General features: G+C 46.0%; 1 protein-coding gene across 1 annotated transcript; it reads right to left on the bottom strand.

The window, feature by feature from the left end:
• Positions 1–13,396: 13,396 nt before the first annotated feature.
• On the bottom strand, positions 13,397–18,871 carry ASCL4 (achaete-scute family bHLH transcription factor 4). Its single transcript, XM_087868777.1, has one exon. The coding sequence runs from the start codon at positions 18,227–18,229 to the stop codon at positions 17,711–17,713; it is 519 nt and encodes a 172-aa protein (XP_087724903.1). The 5' UTR covers positions 18,230–18,871; the 3' UTR covers positions 13,397–17,710.
• Positions 18,872–19,189: the final 318 nt, after the last annotated feature.

Here is a 19,189-nt window from a genome sequence, read left to right on the forward strand (position 1 = left end):
GGGAGGTATGAGGAGGAGCAGGTGAAAAGGAGATACAAAGAGAGTGGTTTATGTGGTGGCGTTTCTGCTCTATGAGCTTGTCTGTAGCATTTGCAGTGAGCTCGGCCCTATTAATGACCGTAGGAAGTAATGGTTAACATTTTGAGTTCAAAAAGAAAGCTTCAAACATTGTTTTCCTTTTTCTAGAGATGTTATTTTCCCATTTGAGGCAGAAAGCCACTTAAATAATAAATGCTCAAATGAAGCAGACATTACCGGCTGTTTTTATTGCCCCGAGTAACAATCCCCTGGGCCTGTGCGCACACGCACAGCTAGAACACCCTTTGATAAGGCCCCATCTGGCTCTTCAGGCATAAAGAGGAGGCCTTTTCTTTTTTTTAAGATTTTATTTATTTATTTGACAGAGACAGTGAGAGAGGGAGCACACACAAGGGGAGCGTGAGAGGGAGAAAGGCTTCCTGCCAAGCAGGGAGCCCAATGTGGGCCTCGATCCCAGGACCCTGGGATCATGACCTGAGCCGAAGGCAGACGCTAACGGCTGAGCCACCCAGGCGCCTCTAACGAGGAGTCCTTAACGCTGCACATCTTGGCCCCTTTTTAGGGCCTCTAAAGTCAGTCCATTTATAATTAATATTCTCAAAACCTCACACTGATGATGAGCTGTATCATCCCTGTCGTCAGCACAGGGATGGGAAAACCAGTTGATGAGACGTAAGCAAAATATGAATATTCACTAATTTTCTAATTTGATAACTTTCCTGGAACAGCAAGGAAATGAACGTTTAAATACTGAATTAAATCTTGCAAATCCCATTGTAATCTCCAAATTATACTTCATATAGCCTTCAAAGACTTAAGCACAGAGTAACTAAACATTTTTTTTTTAGCTTTTCCGATTTTTTTCTGCTTGAGACTGCCAGTTTCCTCGTGTTCATTATAAAGTTTTTCTGTCTCCCATTTCTGAAAATTCCCTGCAGACTTCACCTGTGTTGCTGAGAAATGTACCATTCTTTGTGCTTGGAATTCCAACACACAACTTACAGCAGCTCGCTCTATACTTATTTCTTACTTACGTCATTCTTTATGCATCTGCTCTAGTACTCGACTATCTGGGATTTTTATTTCCAGAGAGCATGAATTGTGGCCATTGGGATTTGCTGATGATGACAGTGCTATTAATTATCAATCAAGAACGTTGGAGTATGCCAAGGTGTTTTAATAGATCCGGATCTTTAGAAGCTCTTGCCCTAGAACTGGTATGTGATACCTGAAACACCAGCGATCCAAGGAGAGGAGAATGTTATGGGGGAGGGGCGTGTCACAGAAAAGTGAGTGGTGATTTAAGTTGTAGCTTGTGAGTATGTAGTGAATAAACAAAGTGCCAAGCATATAGTAGGTGTTTACATTAAAAATCACCATTCCTGCTCTGTAGTTTACCAGGTGTTTTTACATCCAGTTTGAGTTCTCAATGAGGAGGGAAGGAGGAGTATGTGAGCCATTCACTGGAGTTTAATGAGGTTGGCAAAGTAGGTATTATCCCCTCATAACAAATTAGAATAACAGCCTCAGAAAGGTCCAGCAGCTAGCCCAAGGGCACCCAACTAATGACAGAGGCATAGAGAACTAGGTCTTTTGGCTATCAAGTTTAATGCTGTTTTCCTGGTGTCACGTTACCTCATATAACCATCTTGTGCTGCTTTCCTATTCCTACAAGAACCAGTCAAGTCCAGTCTGGAACTTGTAATGCTCGGAGCACTCACCAAAATTTCTTTTAGATGGGATTGCTTGGCCTTGCTGAGGCAGGCCGGATTCTGACCACCATTAAGGATCCTGTGATGAACTGTAAAGGTTTTATTCTGTTTGATTAATGTGTGTAAACCAGGCCTCTCCTTTTGCCTTGTTTTATAGTCCGTAAATCAGTAAATTACAGGCAGCCCTCAAAACACCAAGGACCTCCAGGGGCTCGGCACCCTGGAACCATTTGCCCACTTGCAGTGTGTTAGCTTGAGAAGCTCTCCTGGACTTTCCTCAGCTCAGTTGTTACACGTTTCTTTCCCAGAGTGGGAGAACAACTGGAGAGTCAGGCACCAAGACGCTTGACCGGGTCGCTGATGTAGGGACACCCTTTACTCAAGCTCCAGATCCATGTTTTATCAATCAAGTATTTTATTCTAACTGTGAGCGGAGTACTGTTCTCGGTCTTAATGAAGTTCTTACAGATAAAGTCATTTGCTGCCTTCAAGAACTTAGATTGTAGTTGAGAATGTGGAACAGACACGCATATGTTTAAAACAAAAGCTGCTGAAACAACTGAGGTGTTGACTGATAAGCACAAAGACTACGTGCTTTAGGGAAAGGTCGCTGTATTCGGGCCTGTCTTCCATCACAGCCAAGCTCTTTTACAGGGATGCCTTCACCCTAAGCCTCTGCTTCTTCAGCTCCCATCCCATCCTTGATTCTCCTTCGTCCTGGCTTGTGCCGTTACCATTCCAGTGCAGCTACTCACCAGTCACCAGTTACTTTGCCGTTGCTAATTAGAGGGACCAATTTAGCTTTTATTTACCTTCTGCAGTATTTGAGGCTATTAACCACTCTTGGCACGCTCCTTAAAACGTTTTCACTGGGCCAGGTCTTGTCCCTCTTCTCACTATGCACATTCATCATGGCTCATTTTCACCCATTTCTGTGACTTCAGCCATCACCTCTGGCTGGTGACCCCACGTTCATCAACCCGCATCCACCGGACAGCTTTACCTAAGGATCCGTAAACATCTCAAACTCAGCCTGAAAACTCGGTCATCACCTTTCCGCCTTTAAAATCTCTTCTCACTACCACGCACTGATCATCTAAGCCAGAAATTAATGTCGTCTTGGATTCCTGCCTCTCTCACTCTCCTATGAGTCTTGTCAGTTCTAAATCCCGGGTACCTTGAAGATGCTTCTCTTCATTTTCTGTGCCTACGTCACTTACCTGCTCAGACCCTTATCTGCCATCTCTCAGACTGTGGCAGGTGTCTTCTTAGCTGATACCTGCCCTACGCAGGTCCTCTTTTCTCCTGGTGATGGAATCCATGTATTTCTTAGACAACCATTCCACCCCCATTCTCTGTTCATGTGCTTGGGGTGAATCGACTCCACCCCTAGACCCAGACCTGCGTACTCGGCATCACTTCCTCCATCTCAAGACCCAGCTGCAGAAACTGAGGAATTGGCACCTGGTCCAGTTAGAATAAAGGCTAATCCAGGGAGTTTTTCTGTATTACCTGAGAACAGGGTGCTCTCTTGCTCCTGGTGTTGCTAAGGATATGGTATAAGCCTGGACTTGTTGGCAGCCATCTTGCCACATGAGCAAACTTGCCTGAGAAAGGAGCCCGCATAAAGGAAAGCAGAGCTGAAGGAGAGAAAAGCAGGAGAGTCTCTGTGACTTCGGATTTGAACTCCTGGACTCGTTTGTGCGTGGAAGCAGGATATCCTTGGATTTCCCAGTTATGTAAGAAATTTTTTTATTTGCGCCTAAGTCAGTTTGAGTTGAATTTTCTTGGAACCAAAAGATCCGTAGCTTGTATAGCGATAAGATGATGGACGTCTAGAAAGAGGAGTTGACAGTGAATCCCAAGATTTTGTGCCTGGGGTACTGAACCCAGGTGGTTCCCCTCTCAGAAACCAGGAAGCGCTGGGGGAAACTGATTTCCAAAGGGCTGTGAAGAGTTAGCCCTGTTGAACTGAAGGTGCTACGGGACATCAAGGTGGCAACTGAGGTTGTGTTACAGGAGCTCAGAAGAGAGACTCTGAACAGATGATTAGATTGCAGAGAAAAGAGATTTGCGAGAGAACCAGGTTAGAGATGAGGAGAGGGCTGAGGTGCAGCTCTGCTCATTGATAAGGGGAAGAGAAGCCAAGGCCAGGACGCAGGGCAAGCAGAACCATGTCTTCCTTGGTGGCACACTGTCAGCCCATCAGCACTTCCTGAGAACCACAATGAGCCAGGCTCTGTCCTAAATGCTGGCGGTCCCTACCCTCAAGGCTCACGGTCTGCTGCGACCGAGCGGGAACAGATGGATATCAACCAGTGTGAGCACAGAAACAGAAGCAAGTTTCTCCATTAACGTCATTGAGTTCTTCAGAGAAAGGAAATCTGAGAAAGGTCCATTGGACTTAGTGACCAGCAAATCACTAGTGCAGTTTCAATAGGATATTTGGGCAAGTGGCTGTTTTAATAGCAAAACAACAGCCACCATTACATAACATTTACTGTGTGCCAGGCACTGGCCTCAGCCTTTCATGTAATGTGACTCACTTTAACCTCAGAACAATTCTCTGAAGTAGATACTATTATTCCCATTTTTCACACTACTCTCATTTTATTACCCATTTGCCCTGAGAGAGTAAATGTTCTCCTACCAAACTTCTGGAAGAGCGTGTGTTATAAAGATCCTCAAGGTAATGCTTCTGTGATTCTCAAATGATTTATGCCCTTACAGATTTCATGTCAGTACAGACCCACTGAAAAATCCCCAGGAAGCTTACCTTGCTAAATGCAGTTTCAACTGAAGAATGCTCTTTGAATATTTGTACTCCTCTATTTCTTTTTTTTTAATTGAAGTGTAACTGACATACAAATCCTATTAGTGTGAGGTGTATATCAGTGATTCTAATATTTTTAGACATAACAAAATGATCCCATTAAGTCTAGTTACCATCTGTCACCTTACAAAGCCATTACAATGTATTTTTAATTGCAGTGTAGTTGACATACAGTATTGTGATAGTTTCCATGTTCAACATAGTGGTTGGTTCGACAGTCATATGCATTGATACATTACACAGTGCTCACCCCCATCAATGTAGCCCCCATCTGTCACCATACAAAGTTATTACAATATTACTGACTATATTCCCTCTGCCATACTTCTCCCCCACTTATCCCTGTGACTTACTTATTTTTGAGTGGGAGTTTGTACTTCTCTTTGTTTTGTCTTCCCCAGAAGAATGTGGGCACCATGAGAGCAGGACAGTGCCTTCCTGCTTCGCTGTGTCTGCTCCATGGGCGCACTCTTCCGGGGGGTCCTGGGAGAACAAAGGTAGACAAGGTCCCTTCTCTTAAAGGGGAAACAGGTTTAAATGAGGCTCTTCATTTATACATGGACACAGGATAAACAAATGAAAAATCAAATATTACAGGAACTACATAAAATGGAGTTAGTAATACCGAGTGTGACAGCCCATCATCCAGCAGCCGCCTGTGACAGATAAGACAACAAAGCCCAGAAACCTCAAGTAACTTGTCCAGCCTTGCCCAGCAAGTTGCTACGGAGCTGGGGCCAGAGTGAAGGGCTCTCACTTCTGGTTGAGAGCTTTTCCCACATCTCACATCGTCTTGCAGTTAAAAAAACAACAGCAGCAACATTCCTAGTCTTGCCTACAGGAAGCTTCCAGCAAATATTGTGTAAAGTGAGATAAAGGGAAATGAATGCCACAAAGCAATTCACCACGTGTCAGAGGTAACACTGCACATGCTCTGGGCTTTCAGGAAATAGCAAGATCATATCGGGTGTGACATGGCTGGAACAACACGGATTTTCCGCCTTAACTGAAAGACACTAACCACTGCCAGCCTGGGGGTGGGGAGGGAGGACACTGAAGCAGACGGGACCGTTGAATGATTCCACCGTAGGTCTTCCCATCCCAGGGCTGTCCCGGTGCTGTACTGCTCAGCTCAGAAGACCTGGGGCACTGCGGGAATCCACACCTGCCTCCTCAATGCCCAAAAGGCAACACCTTTTTGTTGTTGTTACCTTTATTTCAGTAAGTTCTACAACCAGTTGAACTGGAAATTCTACTCCGATACTCAGGACCCAGACGCTGAAGGAAGGGTCTAGCCACTGAGCCTGAGAATCCTCCCTTACGGTCTTAATGGCCAACATTCACTGAGCATTTCCCATAAGCTGGAGATTGTTTTAGGGTGGAAGTAATTAAGATAGCAAGAGTTGCTAAAGCCCCTCCAAGCTACCCAGTAATAAGGAACCTGATAAATGACTGATCTGAAAGAATCGCTAGGAATTCCTTGAGGTGTTAGTCGGGGTCCTGAAACTTTCAGAGGTCAGGGACTGTCTCTGAGAATCTGATGAAAGCCAGGCTAGGCTACCCAGAAAAATGTACAATGACACAAAAGTTTCCGTGTCATTTGTGGGGGTTAATCCCTGTTAAGTCTATGTGTGTGTGAGAGAGAAAGAGGAGAGAGAAATCTTGTGCCAGAAAATAATGAAATGCTCAGTGAATGATGGGACATGTCAAAAGAAGCAGCTTGAAGGGCTCCTCCCCTCCTCCAGTCAAATTAGAAACAAATTTAACAATTAAGAACAACATTTATCAAAAATAAAATTAATAAGTTACAACTAACTGGAATGAGTCCAAACTGATAAAAATAAATGAGTAAATTAAGAGGAGAGTAAGGAAAGCCCTTTTTTTTTTTTTTTTTAAGGTAGGCTCCACACCTAGTGTGGAGCCCAGAATGGGGCTTGAACTCACAACCCTGAGATCAAGATCTGAGCTGAGATCAAGAGCGGGTGCTTAACCAACTGAGCCACCTGGGCGCCCCAAGGAAGCCCTTCTGTTTGGAGAATGCCAACTACTAAGTATGGAAGGACTAATGGAAATAGAGAATCAGCATTTGGCAACCACTGTGGAGGTGACTGGGGCAGGTGGGAATTATCAGTGAATGTCAAGGCTAGTTGGTAGAAGTCTTGGTGAAGAACAAGAATATTGGCATAATGTCGGACTACCTCTGTCTCCCCCAAATACTAATTAACTACAAAGGGGAAAGTGGTGAAGTTAAGGTAGAGAAACCAGGCAAACTTCAACATAAGTAGGTGGTCATGGTTAACGTGGCCAATGATGGGACAAGTCATGTTTCCTGATGTGAGGCCCTGGGAAGGGCACAGCACCATCTCTGAGAGGTTCTGTCAGCAGTGCATGGCCAGAGTCTGGCCATGAGCAAACATCAGATGGACCAGGCTCAGGCGCCTCCTACAGAATGAAGGTATGAACCCTCAAAACAGTCAAGGGAATGAAAGGGGAAAAGCTGACAAACTATTCCAGACTGAAGGAGTCTGAACAACATGACAACTAAAGGCAACATATATTCCTGGATGGGATCCTGGACCAAAAAGGAAAAACTGACATCATTGAGTCAGTGGTGAAATTTGAACAGTCTATAACTGGTCGGTAGTGATGTGTAAATGTTGATTTCTTGATCTCCTGTTTGTGCATGTTAGCATCCTTATGTGGTATTGTGATTTACAACAAGAAATATATATTTGGTCTACATCCCGGTTTCTGGCACAAAGCTAAAACCTTTGGAATTTCCTAAGATAAGAGCGATAAAGGTGTCTGCTATTCATAACAAGCCCCTTTCAACCACACCTGAGTGTATTAGTTAAGGCGGGCACTTTGGAAAGCCCCTAAAGATGGGGGCTGGTTGCCCGGGAAACCAACCAAGCGTTTAGAGGGTTGTAACTTTCAGACCCACCTCGGATCTCAGGGAAGGGAGAACAGCTGGAGATGGACTTCAATCACCAATGACTGATGATTTAATCAATCATGTCTGTTATGAGCCTCCATTAAGGCTCAAAAGGACAGGGTTCAGAGAGCTTCCAGGTTGGTGAGCCAGTTTGCAACCACGTGCTGGAGGGTGGTGTACCCAAAACTCCACAGGGACGGGACAGGAGCTTCTGTGTTCAGGACCCTCTAGACCTCTCTCTCTGAATTTTTTCATCAGGCCCTTCATTTGTTTTTTTTTTTTTTTAAGATTTTATTTATTTATTCGACAGAGATAGAGACAGCCAGCTAGAGAGGGAACACAAGCAGGGGGAGTGGGAGAGGAAGAAGCAGGCTCATAGCGGAAGAGCCTGATGTGGGACTCGATCCCAGAACGCTGGGATCATGCCCTGAGCCGAAGGCAGGCACTTAACCGCTGTGCCACCCAGGCGCCCCTAGGCCCTTCATTTGTATCCTTTAAAATTCTTTGTAATAAATCAGTAATCTAATCAGTAAACTAGTTTCCGGAGTGCTGTGAGCCACTCTAGCAAATTGATTGAACCAGAGGAGGGGTTCCCTTCTCTGAAGGGGGCAGAGTCATAGGAACTTCTGATTTACCGCGAGAGAGTCAAGAACTGCTGTGGGAAACAAAGGCAGAAGGAAATATAGATAAAATTAAATGTCCTTGTAACCTGCAGCCCATTGACAAATACTTGAGAAGGGCAAATCATAACATTCCTCCAGGATCGCTTTAGCATATGAAAGTCCTCTTGGAATTTCCCTTATCTCTACTTGCCCCATTCCCAAGGTGTATAATCTCTTGCCCCTCACAACCCAGGGGCAGGAGGCAGCAGCGACAGCAGTGCCTCTTTCTTCCACAGGTCTGGTCCCCGTGCTTTAATAAAACCACCTTTTTGCACCGAAGACATCTCCAGAATTCTCTGTTGGTCGTCGGCTCTGGACCCCACCAACCTCACCAACATTCCAGAAAAAACTACATCAAGAATCACAGGTAACAACGTGGACTTGCAGTTGACGTCTGAATTGGGGGCAGTCTTGTAGGGCTGAGGCCATCTCCAGGTAGATCGTGTCAGAATTGAGTTAAATTGTAGGACATGCATTAGCGTCCATTGAGAATTGGAGAATTGCTTGGTGGTGTTGGAAAAATACATACTGGAGTGCTGAAGGGTGATGGGACATCATGTTTGAAGATTCCAAAAATGACAAATGATTATTAGTACTTAGAGTGAGCAAAGGAACAAACGCAGTAGACTATGAACAAACAGGGAATGTGGGTGAATGGGGGTATGAGAGTTCTCTGTACTGTTCTGGCAATGTTAAGGTAAGTTTGAAGTCATTTAAAAATAGATGGCTTCAGGGGTGCCTGGGTGGCTCAGTCAGTTAGGTGTTCAGCTCTTGGTTTCAGCTCAGGTCATGATCTCAGGGTCGTGAGATCGAGCCTAAGATTCAGTCTCTTCCTCTGCCCCACCCCATCCCACTCTAAAAAATTAATCAATTAATTAATTTAAAAAGATTGTTTCAGAACAAAGGATGACATATGAAAGTATTTGCGGTAGGTCAATTACCAACACAGCCACAGAAATTTCTCCTGTCCTGGATAGCACTTTGCAGTCTCTCCCATCAAGAGGTGGAGTCTGTTTTCCTTCTATGAATCTGCACTGGCTTGGTCACCTGCTTTGGCCCAAAGAATGCAGACGTTGTGTGACTCCCCAGCCTTGGCCTCCAAAGGCTGGCAGCCTCCATTCTTGTTCTCTTGCTGAAATCATCGTAGAAAGAAGCCCAGACCTCCTCGAGGATGAAGGAGTGGACATGGAGAGAAGCCATGTTGGGCCATCCGGCAATTCTAGCTGCATTCTGACAGCAACTGTGAGCCTCCCGGTCAATCTCACAGTCTCAGTTGTGAGAAACTGTGGTTGTGACGCTTTGGAACGGCTCATTACACAACATGAGAAAACCTAATATATGTTATTTTTTCCATCATGCTACTTAAGAACTTAATCAACTGAATTCACATTGAATAGAATTTCCCTCAGGTTGGATGGAGTAGTTGCACTTCTCTGCAAAGCTATCCCTATCTTCCAGAGAACTGATGTGCAGATGGGTAGCGATGACAGCACTTTCTAGTTTACAGGAGTCTTTGGCTTAGGTAGCCTCGTTTCCCCTTTATCACAACCCTAGGAGAAGGAACAGGTGTTACTGTCCTTAATTTTACAGACGAGGAAATAGGTTCAGAGAGGTAATGCCTCTTGCCCAAGGAAACACAGCCAATAAGCCCTGAAGTTAAGACTGGAATCCATGTTCCCATGTTGTTTCTACTTTGTCAAGGTGCAGCTGAAGTCAAGGGGCTTCCGTAGAGAACACTTGCTCTCCCATCAGATCCCAAACTAATAGATACCGGGAAGTGTTCCAATGTCCTGCATCAAGCTTGGTTTGCTGTGAATGCGAACGGGACATTGATTGCGATCCCCTCATCAGCCAGGACCCCAAATACACTTCATTCTACTTGTCCCTCATTTTTTTGAACATGGATACTCAGCTGCATGGTAACTGTGGGTCTCGAACAAGAAGAGCTTACTTAACGTCAGTCTTCGAATACGCTGTTAGGATTCAAAGTTATCCAGTCGTTTGAATCTGCTCGGCGTGGCTTCAGAACTATGCAAGAAGAGATGTTCCTTAACCATAGGATGAAAAGCAATTGAATGACAAAAATCTCTGCTTTATTTTTCTCCTTAGCCCTCATCTCCACCTGAAACACATATGTATGCTTGCTTGTTGACTCTCTTCCTCTTCCTAAATTTAAGCTCCGTTCAGGCAATCAGTAGTTGCTGATTGAATGGATGGATGAAGACCAGCCAGACACGGTTTGCTACCACTGATCTGTGTACATTACTCGGCCCCTCTGAGCCTCAGGTCATCTTTCTTTCTTTTTTTTTTATTAAAAGATTTTCTTTATTTATTTGACAGAGATAGAGACAGCCAGCGAGAGAGGGAACATTCCACAAGCAGGGGGAGTGGAAGAGGAAGAAGCAGACTCATAGCGGAGGAGCCTGATGTGGGGCTCGATCCCATAACGCCGGGATCACGCCCTGAGCCGAAGGCAGACGCTTAACCACTGTGCCACCCAGGTGCCCCTCAGGTCATCTTTCAAACAGAAGTGACGTACATGCCTTGCAGGATGGCTGTGATCAGGCAGGAACACTACATATGACAGGCTCACCTGCCAGCCGGCAGGCTCCCAGGAAACGTTAGCTGGTGGAGAATTTCTGTCCTTAGAGGTCTTTCAGGAGAGAAGTGCTTCTACCCTGCGCAATTTAATCCTTCACCTCACTAAAACCCCCAGGGCTGCGTCAGGTCAATTTCCAAGGCTCTTTCTAGTCCCCTGACTGTGAGATAGGATTCCTCCTTCAGAGATGTTTTTTCCCCACTGTCAGGGAAATGAGAACCGTCTTCAGGAGTGGCCCCCTCGAGGCTTGCTCTGTAGGCAAAAACCAGTTTGGAGTGTTTTATCGTCTGGACGCACTTCTCCAGCGCCTGTAGGTCCATTCTGGCCATGGTTAATGGCAGTGAGTAACCCAACATGAAAAGGCTGCTGACAGGTTTGCACCAAAGGAGGCAGCTAAGTAACCACGGAAGGATTAAAAACCCATCTCACCACCCACGGAGCCTGCTAGTAATACACACACACACACACACACACACACACACACACACACACAACACGACGACAAGAATCAAAGAGCTGTAAATGGTTCTCTGGTTTCATGGGCCAATAAGCAGGAGATCAAGTCCTTCTAGGCCATCTGCTCTCCCCCAGCAGCCTGTCCACCTGACGAGGAGATGACAGGGTTGGCGGTGCTGATAGAGAAGGGTCCAGAGAGCTTGCCCAGAGATAGACTTTGCCTTTTTAGTGATCACTCTGCAGAGAAGGATTCCACCAGTCCACATTTCCATCAAAAGTCTCGTTCTCCTGGCGACAAGTGGGATTGCTACCCATTTTTGGAGATGACAATGATAACTTTGGGGGCTTTGAAGAACACCTTTGTCTAGACAGAAACAGCTCACAAGCTTTTGGAAAGGCACCATCTGAAACCTTGGTTGGCTTGGTTATAGCTGGGTAACACTGACTCATCCTGTGAAATGCTTTCCTTGGCCTCGTGGGACTTTGCTCTCAAATTCATCTGAGAGTTATAACCCCTGGAGTCAAGAGGATGAGAGTTAAGTTCAGGTGTCCAGGGTTGATGTGGTGTTACCCACAGAGCAGAAACTATTCACAAAGGAACAGATGCCATCCATCCACATCTGGAAGACGGAAGGGCATCCCATGTCTACTCTCCAAACCCTGTTCCTTTTCCCAGGCTACTTGATTCTCCTTCCCCTGTCCCTGGAAATTCCACAAAGGGAAGAAAATAACGTATTATTTTCTCTTTCTCTCCAGTCCTTGATCCACTGCATTTACTCTGTACTGGTTTCTCTGCTGATGTTTTTCTACATAAGAAGAGTATCTTTTTTTAACTTCAGAAGCCACAGACAAAAGGAAATTAATAAGTTATTGAGCATCTATTCTTTGCTGCCAGACTCTTGGGTAACATATGTTGTATATATTATCATTATTTCATATACTAAATGCTTATGAACTTTCCAGAGTTACTTATGGTCACAAAATGATAAAATATGAAATAAATACAAATATCATTTAAAGCGTGATATCATCACAGAGCGTTTTGTGCAACGTTTTAACCAAGCCGTTAAACACTATTAACTCAATGCCTTTGAAGCCAGGCAGTACCTAAGGAACAACACAAACCCAGTGTCACACTCGCACACAGTGCTCTTCTCATGTTCGTTGCCATTGTCTACACCTGCTCCATCTTCTTCAGTGACTTAAACACCTAGCTTAGTCTCAACTAGGGCCCTTCCAACCCGCTGCCCTTCCAGTTCCTTCATCTCCCCAAGTCCTAGGACCCTCCTCTCCACCTGACTTCGGACTCCTCACAGCCTTGTCACCGGTGAGCCTCTGAATCGGCTAGAACTGTTGCGCCTGGAAGACCTCAGGCTCAGACCTGCCTTGGACATGCCATCTTTTCCTCCACTGGGCTCTCCTTTACACCTTGCCAGCTCTCCTGCTCGTTCGCTGCCAAGCATCTTGAAAGGACGGGCTTCAACCTCACCTCTGCTTTCTCCTCCGAGCCCTTTTATGGCCTGACAAAGGTTTCTAGTGATCTTTCAGTGGCCGAATCCAATGGGTCCCCCTCACACTTAAACTCCCTGACATCTCTGATTTATATGATGCTGTCATCCACTCCCTCTTCCCTATAAAATGATGCCTGCTTGTAATTGCCATGATCTCACAGCGGCTTCGTTCTCCCTCCTTCTTAGTCCTCTTCAAAGCCATTTCTTCTCCTGCCACTCCTTCACTGAGGCCTGCCCCAGCTTTCCCCTCTTGTCCTCAGGATTTCCCCTGGGAGGTGTCCGCCACTCCTGTTACTGCCCAATGGTGCGTGACTCCCCAGTCTACCGCTGCCTTTGACTTCCCCTTGACCGCTGGCATTTCCAGCTGCTTGTGGACAGCAGTAGCCTCTCCATATTTGTAATTCAGCATCTCCAACACACGACTTTTACCTTTTAAATCTGCTCCTCCTTCTGTGTTCCTGGTTTCAGTTGATGGGAACTCACGAGAGTTGTCTTTAACGTTTCCCTCTACCTCGTCCCCCACCCCCAGCCTCTGAGGGCCACACCTGTCAGTGATACCCCCACATCTCCTCCCAGCCCTTCCCTCCTCCCCATTTCCACAAGGCCACTGCCTTGGCTGAGGCCCGCCCTCCCTATCTCTTCATCTCTCTTCATTACTGCAATGCCCTGTAGGTCCACTGCTTCCTGCCACCAGACTGATCCTCAGCCACAGCACTGAACGGTTCACTCTTTCTCCAAACCAAAAAAAAAAAAAAAAATTTTTTTTTTCAATAGTTCAAGTTTTTTAGCCTGGCCTTCAATGCCTTCTAGAATCTTGTCTCAGCCAGTCTCTAGTCTACCGTTACTCAGCTTCTGTTCTCCAAACATAGTTCCTTCCTTCTAGGCACCTGTTTCCCCTGCCCCTGGATCTTTTGCCTGTAGCCCTCATGCCATTTCACCTTCCAAATCCTGTACCTCTGAAAGCCTTTCCTCCTGGTTTTCTACCCACTTGAAGCTGGAATAAGTCCCTCTTTTCTCTGTATCCTGATAACATTTTTTGTTTTGGACATCAGTTATAACACGTATACCTTTTTTCAGCATACTGAGGTGAAATAGGTTAATTTTCCTGCCAGACTGGAAGGTTCTTCAAATTCAACAAAAAAATTATGTAGCTTGCATTTTTTAAAACTATTTTTTTTAATATTTTATTTATTTTTTGACACAGAGTGAGAGACAGAAAGAAAGAGCACAAGCAGGGGGAGCGACAGAGGCAGAGGGAGAAGCAGGCTCCCCACTGAGCAAGGAGCACGATGCAGGACTCGATCCCATGACCCTGGGATCATGACCTGAGCTGAAGGCAGATGCTTAACCGACTGAGCCACCTAGACATTTTTTTTCAAATGAGGCATTGCGACAGCAACTAGGACTCAAAAAAAAAAAAAAAAAGTAATTCCTGCCCTGGAATTGGATCCTTCCCGTGGGAAAAGATGATAGAGAAACAGAGTTGCTGCACTACGTGGCAGGAAGCAGGCTTGTCTTGTTGACATTCGTTTTCCTCAAGTCCAGGATGGGGCCTGTGTTAGGTGAATGGCGTTCTAGAGCTGGAAGAGCCTAAAAGGTCACGCAATCTAAACTTTAAGTGTCCTAGCATAGAGGCCCGAGACCACAGAAATCGGGGGCCTGCCCAAGGTCACCAGGCCAGTGAAAGGCAGTGCTGAACCAGGCCCTATCCAGGGCACACCCCATCACAGCCCCTCCGCGGGGTGGCGTGCTATGGGGCGTCACAGCCATTCGTCAGAGTTATGAACTACAGGGAATATTCCAAAAAGCACTACAGGATAATCGATAGATAAATCTGGGCTGAGTGGCAAAAAAAAACCAGAGAAGATTTTAAAGGACAAGTAAATGTTTCTCCTGTCATGAATGCACTGTTTCCACAAAACTCTGCTCACCACATTGTTTCTACATAACTTTTTGGTCATTTATTTTCTTCTTTCCAAGAGTCAAATTGTCTAATGGTTAATTAAGCATCCATCCACAGGAAAAGCAAAGATTGAACATTTTAAAAGGTCTCATTCCTGAATTAGTGCTCCTTCCTGTAAGCCATCCGGAAGGTTCCAGAAAAACTGCCTGCTTTTTTTTTCAAAAGGCTTCCCAAAATCATTGCCTTATTCTCAGGAGGGCTTCAAACAAAACCACATGAAAAATCTATTAAGGCATTTTTTTATCCAGAATAAAATTCTCTTTTAAAAATTTTATTTATTTATTTATTTGGGGGGAGGGGCAGAGGGAGAGGGTGAGAGAGTCCCAAGCAGACTCAGCGCTGAGCACAGAGCCCAAGTCTGGGCTCGATCTCATGACCCTGAGATCATGACCTGAGCCAAAATCAAGAGTTGGACGCTTAACTGACTGGGCTGCCCAGGTGCCCTGGGATAAAATTCTCTGAAAACTGCCTTTATCCTTTTCTTTATAAACCACTCATCTCCACAAAGTATTATTATATTTATTCACACATTTTAGGCACTTATTTTAGAGAAGTAAATGAAAAAAGTCTGTTTCATTTTCCTGCATTTAAAATCAACCGCAATATATAAACAAAATACATTCTTTTATTATTATTATTCCTACTGTAGAAAAGAACGTCAAGGTGCCAGCCACGGCTGGAGCAGAATAAAGGAACGGAGAACGTCATTAGTGCTTATGGGCGACCGCTAAAAAGCTTCTCAAGGTTCTCAACAACGTGGTGGATTACCTTCTCCTCCAGTGCAGCCAGGGAGGTAACATGGGTGTTCTCCTTTTTTTCCCTAACAGTAAATACATCTCACCGAGATTTGCTTCACTGAAACTTTTATAGGGAATTACAACCTGCCTGTATCCAAAATGGATACATGATAGGTGTTTGTGAGGCTGTAACCCAGGAATGGGCAAGAGCAAGGTTACATCTTGCTTCTTCAAACCAAAAGACTGCCCAGTTCCTAAGAAAAAGTAAAGATGTGTTGTGAATCACTGCAAGGCATTTATCTGTGCCTCCAGAATCCATTATAACTCATTGTTACAAATATTAGTAATTATACGTCTTAACAGGGATTCAGCCTCCACAGGTCAAGTCATGTCCCCTGGAACCTTACAATAGAAGGTAAAATCCTAAAACCATGTGGTTACTCTGGCCTCCTAACACACTGAAGACATCACACTAACTCCACCTAGAGATCATTTTCAACCAGGCTTTCCTTCCCATAAAACTGAGTAATAGTATTTTCTCCAAAGGATGATAACACGCGGAATTTACCATTGGATACTATCTTGCAGATTACCATGGTCTTTCATCCACACTTCTCCTGTGAAAGGGTACAAATGAGGAAACTGAGTTGCTGAGCGATTAAGAAATGTTTGCTCTGTCACTCGACTAGCAAGTAAGAGAGCAAGGGAGGACAGGGTAAGAGACACAGCAAGTCTGGGCTTTAGGGTCAAACTCAGGATTAAATCTCAGCTCAGCTAACCATAGCAACACCAACCTGGGGAAGGCCCCACTTTTTTTAAAATCACAACATAGGTGTAATACTCACCTCACGGTCGAATGACAATGAAATAGGACAAAATGTAAAAAGCACACAACAATTCAGGGCACATAAAAGATAGTCGTCGCATATTCGCTTCCCTCATTTGACACATCTGTAAAAAGGAGGTACTAAAACCCACCTCATGAGGCCAGTGTGGGGATTAAATCGTGCCCTGAAAGGGCTCACCATGAGTAGTTTTCTCTCCTTGCCCATGTCCTGACCCCACTCCCCACCCCCATATCAGGACTGCCTCTGTGGAAAGGTCAGTTCAGGATATTAGAAAACAACTATACAGAGAGGAAGTTTATCTTCTTATGTCAACAAGCATTTGACTTATCGACTGAATTTCATAATTGTCTCTAAGACAAAATTGACCAAAATTAAATGTTTTTCAAAGACCAAGAACAAAGCCAAAGTCCCTAGATAATTTCAGTATACCTAGAGGCATCACCTCATGGTGATGAAAGTTTGAAAACATACCAACTTCAGTCCACCCTGTTCAACCATCTACGCATTTCCTTTTTTTTTTTTTTCCTTTAAATCAGGGGTGTCCCTTTAATTTAACCAAAGGTTAGATGGAGGGAGAACTACAGAGGGGGATGGAAAGAAAAGGGAAATGAAAAACCAGTGGACAGAAACGACTGAGAAGTTTTCACACAAATCTGAGTTCTCTTTCGAAGAGATCACGCACAGTAGCGTATGTTATTTCCTGAATGCTATGAAGTTTCCAAACAGCCACTTTTGGATAAAGCTGGTGGTATCAAAATACAGCCCCGTCTTCTCCAGCACCACCGTGCACGTACTCATCCGAGAGCAGGCGCTGGTCTAGCAGCAGGCGCTGGCAAACGTGTTTGCTCCAGCGTCAGCTCAGAGTCACCTTCACCCAAAGTGACCGCGTCAATTAAATTTCAAATACAATTCCCGAAGGAAAGCATGCGGGAAAACGTTCCTCTCGTCCTAAGGGCTGTCATTTATTTATTTATTTGTTAACTTCTTCTTTGGCTCGGTTGAACTTAACTCGATATTCACGAACATAATGTACCCACACCGCGGGCTGTGGGAAATTCCTGTTGTTGCCGCCCTCTGAGTTTTTAGAATACTCGTTTTTAGAATGAGGTGCCCAGAATCCGGTACGGTGTGCATTTGAGAGGTACCGTGGAAGAGTTTCCGTAATAAGCACCTTTGAGTTTGCAGGCGCATAACCAATAAGGGGGGCGGGGGGGAGGAGGGCAACCAGAAAGTTAAGACACACTTTCCCTCCGTAAAACATGCATTTCTTTTTCCTAAGATTTAGTCCTGGAGGAAAAAAAACCAAAAACCCCAGATCAAAAATGCAAACCACCCCGGGAGAGACTCTTCGGCCAGACTCCTGGGGCGCGGGCAGCGCGGCGGGCGGGAGGGGCTGGGGCCGGGGCCGGCGAGCGCTAGCTGCCCGCCTCCTCCGGCTCGCTGCAGGGCGAAGGCGCCGACGAGGCCTTGGACTCGCCGTCGCTGTTGCACTCGGCCGCGCGCGGGGGGCGGGCGCCGGCGGGTTCCTCCGGCCCCCGGGCGTGGCGCTCCAGCAGCTCCTGGAGGTGCTTGATGTAGCCGATGGCGGCGCGGAGCGTCTCCACCTTGCTGAGCCGCCTGTCCGCCAGCTCGCGGGGCAGGTGGTCTCGCAGGCGCGCGTAGCCCTCGTTCACGCACCGCACCCGCTGCCGCTCGCGCTCGTTGCGCCTGCGGAGGAAGGCGGGCTCGAAGGCGCACTCCAGCGGCAGGGGCAGGCAGGGCGGCCTCGCGGCGCAGCCCCCGGGCGCCCGCGCCCAGCACGCGGCGTCCAGACGCCGGGAGACCCGCAGGGGGTCCCTGAGGGGGAGGCGGGGCAGGGTCCCCGGCAGGTCCAGGGGCACTGTGCGGAGGTGGTACGGCAGGGGCAGCAGGCCGGCCGGTTTACGCTTCTCCATCCCTCGCCGAAAAGCAAACAGATCCACCCAAGAGACTAATCTCTTAGAAGATGAGACTTAAAATCTTCGAAGCGTAGATGCTGGTCCATTCAGACAGTCTGGCACAGCCCGTCTGTCTTTAAAGAAGTTTCTGGTTCCAGGACAGGCTTCAGGGAACCTATGCATGATTCCTTAAATTCATTGCACTCCTCGATCATTTATAAAGATCCAGACGGGGTGATAGGCAAAGATTTAGGACCCCCTAATCCACACTTCAAACCCTGTCTTCCCCCTCTGATCTTCTTATTTCAACAGATAACAAAAGGGGTGCCTCTGCTCGGTCCCTTAGCCTGGAAATGTGAGCTCACACCAAACAGAGTAATCTTTCAAAATCACCCAAGCTTTTCAATTACTGTAATCCACCGCTCTGGGTCTTCAAGAGTGGAGGAATCTTCAAGGTTTCAAAAGAGCCCCTCCCAGGAACCCACAGACCTGGCGGCTGAGCGAAAGTTTACCAGAGGCTTTCTCCTTGAAAATCAAAACTTGACTGCCCTTTGTGGTTTCCGGCGTCCAGGGCTAATGGAAAGAGCTTTCAGACTGTTTGCAAACTTACCCCTGCCCTTCCATTTCTGTGGAGTTGGAGGGAAGACCTCATCAAAGGAAAGACTGCTCCCTTGTGGTTATGTGTCAAGCAAAGGGGGAACCTCAGGGGACGCTTGAGGGTTTTCTTCTCCAAAACCCAATCTTTTAAAAACCCAATTAGACATTTTTCGAAGAGAAGAGGAAAGGGACATACCTTAGCAACGGATGTAAGGGTCCGAGTACTACGCTCCTGCTTATGTGAAACGCAGGACGTTTCGTGTGTGTGCTACTTTTTAAGAGCACATCAAAAGGTTGAACAGTAACAAACACTTTTAGCCAGTTATTTCTCACAGTGCTTACTGTAAACACAGGTTAAACACTGCTTCCCGACCTCTCCTA

The sequence above is a fragment of the Ursus americanus genome, chromosome 17, assembly GCF_024610735.1.
Source record: "Ursus americanus isolate L20-20 chromosome 17, mUrsAme1.1.p, whole genome shotgun sequence".
NCBI lineage: Eukaryota > Metazoa > Chordata > Mammalia > Carnivora > Ursidae > Ursus > Ursus americanus.